The sequence below is a fragment of the Monoraphidium neglectum genome (assembly GCF_000611645.1).
Source record: "Monoraphidium neglectum strain SAG 48.87 unplaced genomic scaffold scaffold04058, whole genome shotgun sequence".
Classification (NCBI taxonomy): domain Eukaryota; kingdom Viridiplantae; phylum Chlorophyta; class Chlorophyceae; order Sphaeropleales; family Selenastraceae; genus Monoraphidium; species Monoraphidium neglectum.
Window position 1 is genome coordinate 1 of NW_014009571.1, and position 2,234 is coordinate 2,234.

A 2,234-nucleotide genomic window follows, 5' to 3' on the forward strand; every position below is an offset into this window, starting at 1 on the left:
GGACAGAGCCACGACTGCCCCTGAGCCGCCCCTTGAGGGGGCGCCCCGCGCGCAGCGGGGACCTTTCATTCCCGGCCGCCCTGGCGCCACCGTGGCGCGACTCTGGGCAGAAGGGGGGGGGGTTCCTGAGCTCACCCCCTCGTGGTGGAAGGCGTCCCAGAGGGTCTTGAACCCAAAGAAGAAGAACAGTGCCGTGGCCGCATAGTGCGTGTAAACCTTGGGGATCTGGGTGTATTTGTTTGTGTGTGCAGGGGGGTATCAAGGGGGCCGATGAAACGGTGGGGTTGGAGAGCACGGGCCGCCTGGGGCCCGACAGTGCGGTCGGCAGCCGCTAGAGGCAGGTGATCAGGCGCGGGCGGGTTCTGCGGCTGCGCTGCCAGGGGCCGGGATGCCCCGCAGGCGCGGGGGACTTGCAGCAGCAGCAGCTCAGATTAGGATGTGAGTACGCGTGCTGCTCAACAATGCCGACACCACGCCACAGTGGGGTTTGCAAAGAGCACGGGCTGCCGATGCGCTGCTCAATGCGTGCAAGCCACAGGCACACGTCTGCGGCCGCTCACCAGCGCAGGTGCGGCCCAGCCGAGCGCCACAGCAAGCACAGTCATCACTGCCAGGGCGCCGATGGCGCCGCCAAACACCTGCGCCGGCGCACCGCACAGGCAGCGGTTGGCGCGTGATGAGGCGCGGGCGTGCGCAGGGCGCAGGAGCACGCACCGACCGGTCAAACGTTGCGCCCCGCCGCTGCAGGTGCCGCCGGGCAACTACTAGCCCTGCAGCTGACCGTTTGCCCTGCGGACGTACTGCTGCAGCCCCGGCGCACACGTGGCTTCCTGACTGTACTGCCCGTGCGCATGGTCGAGCATGCGGGTGTGCGCGCAGCTCCGACGCACCGTCAGCCGCGGATGGCGCATTGCCATGATCGCGGCAATGAAGAAGGTCTTATCCCCGATCTCCGACGCCCCAATGACGCCCAAGCTTTTGACAAACGCCTCCACAAAGCGCTGGTTGGCGGCCATGCCGCCGCTGCCGCCCATGGTGCTGTTGAGCCAGCCGAGGACGTTGCCACGGAGGTCACTGCCCACCATGCGGGGGTGCCAGCAAAGTTGATGGCAAAGAGCGTGTAGACAAGTGGGGAAGAGAACACACAGAGAAGAATTCCAGATCGTGCACCACAGCAGGGATGTCTCAAAAAGTGCACGGGGTGAGGTCAATTTTGTGTGTATGCGGTGAACAGTGAACGGCAGCCTGTGATCCAGGGCAGGGGTGCGTTGCTACCTGGTATGCTGCTCTGCTGGTGAGCACACCTGGTCACTCACCGTTTCCCTGCTGCCCGTGTTGATGCTCCTGATGTGGGTGTCACATTCAGGCTGCTACTGCGTCATTGATATCCATCAATTGTCTGAACAGCAATCCACCACCGCAGCAAAGGCCCCTGAGCCCCCCGATCCCCTATCGGCGCATATAGATCGTCCCTGCAGGAGCTCTGCAGCTCCACTGGGTGTCCATGGCGCATAGTATGCGTCTCGGTGTCAAGAGCCATTGGCAGTGCGCCACAGGGGCCAGCACGGGCCCTCTTCGCACGGCCAGACGGCTCGTTCGACGCTATAAGCTCGCGGATAGGCCTGCAGAGTGCTCCCCTCTCGGCGAGGATGAGGCCGGCTGCTCCACCTCGGGGCCGGGGCCGTCTTGCCGGGCAGGCGCGACCAGTGATGAAGCCCGCCTCAATCTTGAGCGCTTGTGGGCGGCCTCGCCCCTTGACTGGTCGCGGAGCTTTTTCCTGGTCACGCTCGACGGCGGGGAGTCGCCTGCGGGGGCCGCCGTGCTCGCCGCGGGGTCGGGGCAGCAGCAACAGCAGCAGCAGCAAACACCGCCAGAACAGCGCGAGCGGACGCCAGACTACTACGCCAACGTCGGTGACGCCATTCGCACATTGCGCGAGGATATCCCCCAGCTTTTCAGCCGGGAACTTAACTGTGGGTGACCTGCGGACGTCGCGAAGCGCGGTCGCGCGCGTGTGGCAGTGGCATCATGCTTGCTGCGTGTCGCGCATGCTGGCTCAGCGCTGTGTGGCCCCTCGCTGGCTGGCCTGTGCACGCGGTGCTGTGCAGGGGCAGGGCGGCAGGACTCATTAGCGCCTGCGCGCCTGCCGCACTGCCCAAACTGCTGCTGTGAGAGCTCAGGCTTGCGCCACGCTGCGCCTCGCCCTGCGAATGGCGCGCCCCACGCCCTGCCCC

At 65.8% G+C, this 2,234-nt stretch overlaps 2 protein-coding genes across 2 annotated transcripts in view; one reads left to right on the forward strand and one right to left on the reverse strand.

The window, feature by feature from the left end:
• Positions 1–65: 65 nt before the first annotated feature.
• On the reverse strand, positions 66–1,085 carry MNEG_13798 (hypothetical protein; the record flags this gene model as incomplete). Its single annotated transcript, XM_014037728.1, has 4 exons — positions 66–80; positions 136–225; positions 561–638; positions 891–1,085. The coding sequence occupies 4 exons, from the start codon at positions 1,083–1,085 to the stop codon at positions 66–68; spliced, it is 378 nt and encodes a 125-aa protein (XP_013893182.1).
• A 419-nt stretch (positions 1,086–1,504) lies between these two features.
• Positions 1,505–2,234, forward strand: part of MNEG_13799 (hypothetical protein) — a gene marked incomplete at both ends in the record, with an annotated part of 2,337 nt that continues 1,607 nt past the window's right edge. Inside the window, one exon of the mRNA XM_014037729.1 lies at positions 1,505–1,526. Coding sequence (XP_013893183.1) covers positions 1,505–1,526 — 22 coding nt within the window. The remainder of the gene's footprint in view (positions 1,527–2,234) is intronic.